Here is a 2,500-nt window from a genome sequence, read left to right on the forward strand (position 1 = left end):
TCAGACTTATCTGGGAGAGATCGCATAGTTCAGATTCCTAGCTATAATTATCAACAAATCAGATAGTTGGGTGAAATGAATGTTTTTTCTTCATTATAAGTAAATGATGTGTGCTCATCCTGTCCATTATTGTTAGGCATATTTCTTTTGTACAGACATGCTTTAGGTTTTCCATCGCTTGCAAAGAATGAATCAAAGTAAATTAGTCCAATCAATAAACTTTCCTCTCCCCTACATTCTCTTCTCTGCCATGTGACCTCTCTGTCTCTGTTCTTTCTTCAACATTTAAAAGACAGTTTGTTACACCTGTCTGAGCCCATTTCTTTCTTTCCTTCTTTAAATCTTCAGCTGAAAACCCTTATGGACGGAGTAAACAGACTATAAACCCCAGGGAAATCAGCCAGGAGAGAAACAAGTTATAGGAGAAGGCGAAAAATTGATAAAAATATGAGGGAATATATAAAATAAGACTGATACACCTGAATTCAGGAGGAGTCTCAATATATACAGTGCAAACAAGTTGTCCACGGATTTTATTGTCCGATTACTCTTTCTTTCCATTTATGCTGAGGTTTGAGGCTTATTTCTCTGATTCCGTTTCTTCCCTAATCGTAAAACGCTCTGTCTTGCAAGAGGCGATTTGAGCTCCACTCATTTTCTTTTCATTATTTTTCTTGGGTTTCTGTAATGGTGAGATATTGGGTGTTTCGAAGAGTCCGCTCTAGAATAGTCATTTCTCTCGTGGTGAATAGCATTTTATGATTGTCATGTGTGTGAATAAACATTTCTCATTGTAACCATAATGCATAAATTTCCATGCTGAAAATAAAAATATCAAATTTAAATTCTACAATTCTAAGGTCACATTTACCTGCTTGTTTCAGATGAGTCACTGGTGGATCTGTGTCTGGAAATATTAAATATTAATTCGCACCACTAGAACATTCTTCAGTTATGACCCATTGTCATATCCCGAGAACAAGAGAACCTTTCTTAGTTACTATCACATTTTATAGTTTAAAACAGATTAGTTTCTTGTCAGGTAACAGATAATCAAAACAGCCTCCTCTTTCATGCACTTTCTGATTCCTCCGAATACAACCCTATATGACATTCCTTGAAAAGTTGGCGTTCTTTCGGATGACTGATTAATTATGTAAACTGGCGTCACAATAACGGATTCTCTGAAATGAATAATAATGATTTAAAGTTATCTTTCATTAACTTTAAATCAGGAAATCGCCACTGGTCTTATAAGGGACATCCATCTAATTGTGGCTGGGAAAGAAATTGGTTTTGTTTAATAAGTCTATTTTTATTTTATATTTTTTAAATCAAACAATCTCTTCTTTCTCTCTCTCTTTGCAGGGGTTGCAACTTATTTTCTCGTTATTCATTTTGGTATCTTGGACCTACGCCGAAAAATCTACAGGAGAAAAGTTCGGAGTACCCGGCTTCGTTCGTGGCGGACCTGAATCAGATCATGGTGAACCCGGACATGTGCATGTCGAAGGTCATGGCCTGGACAAAGGGCATGTTTCTGGTCATGGAATACCGCAGAGCAGAGTGGACTCCTCTGGAGGACATGCACAAACTCATGGAGGAGGACTTGGAGCAGTGAAAGTTGGAGGACATGGCCCAGTACATGGAGGAGGTCATGGAGGTCACAGATTTGATCTTGGAAGTGGACACTTTGGAGGTCCCAGCGTAGGCCACATTGCAGGTCACGGAATCGGTCACGGTGGCGGCCACAGCATAGGTCACCCAGGGGGACATGGCGGAGGCGGGAAGTTTGGACACGGGGGTGTGGGGGAAAGTAAAATTGACGGTACAGCTCATGGTGCTTCTTCCTTCGGAGGACATAAAGATTTCGCTCATGGAAATCTTGGTAACGCACATGGAGGATTAGCTGCCCATGGAGGTGCTCAGGGGGGCATTTTCCTCGATGGACCTAAGAGTGGACATGGAGGACATGCTGCTCCATCTCACGGTGGACATGGTGGATTTGCTGGACATTCAGGCGGTCATGGAGGCTCTAGTAGTCATTTGCAAGGCCTTGGAGGTTTTGGAGGCCACTCGGTTAACCTCGGGGGACACGGCGTTGCTGTCCATGATGGATTTGGGGGATCATTTGGACATGGAGGAGGACATGGAGGATTCGGTGGACATGGACATGCTGGCATTAGTGGTCATGGAGGACACGGAGCTCATGGAGATGATAAGAAATTTGACGGCCTTGGAGGCCACGCTGCTTCGGTTCATGCAGGCGGTCATGGGGTCGTCCATGACGGAGGCCATGGAAGTGGTCACGTTGGTAAACAAGGGGTTAGTCATGGAGGAGGACATGATGGAGGTTTTCATGGAGCTCATGGAGGTTTTGCCCCTGGAGGGCATGTCATTCCTTCTGGTGGCCATGGAGGATTCAGTGGTCTTGGGGGCCACGGAGGGCCTGTGCATGCTGGGCTTGGAGGATCTGTTCACGGCGGTGGGCATGGAGGTA

General features: G+C 43.7%; 1 protein-coding gene across 1 annotated transcript in view; it reads left to right on the forward strand.

Annotated features, from left to right (window-relative positions):
- LOC136837635 (uncharacterized PE-PGRS family protein PE_PGRS20-like) overlaps positions 1 to 2,500 on the forward strand; it is an 18,736-nt gene that overhangs the window by 15,982 nt on the left and 254 nt on the right. Inside the window, exon 2 of the mRNA XM_067102511.1 lies at positions 1,369 to 2,500. This exon is cut by the window's right edge and continues 254 nt beyond it. Within this exon, the coding sequence (XP_066958612.1) occupies positions 1,369 to 2,500 (1,132 nt within the window). The remainder of the gene's footprint in view (positions 1 to 1,368) is intronic.

The sequence above is a fragment of the Macrobrachium rosenbergii genome, chromosome 59 (genome assembly GCF_040412425.1).
Source record: "Macrobrachium rosenbergii isolate ZJJX-2024 chromosome 59, ASM4041242v1, whole genome shotgun sequence".
NCBI lineage: Eukaryota > Metazoa > Arthropoda > Malacostraca > Decapoda > Palaemonidae > Macrobrachium > Macrobrachium rosenbergii.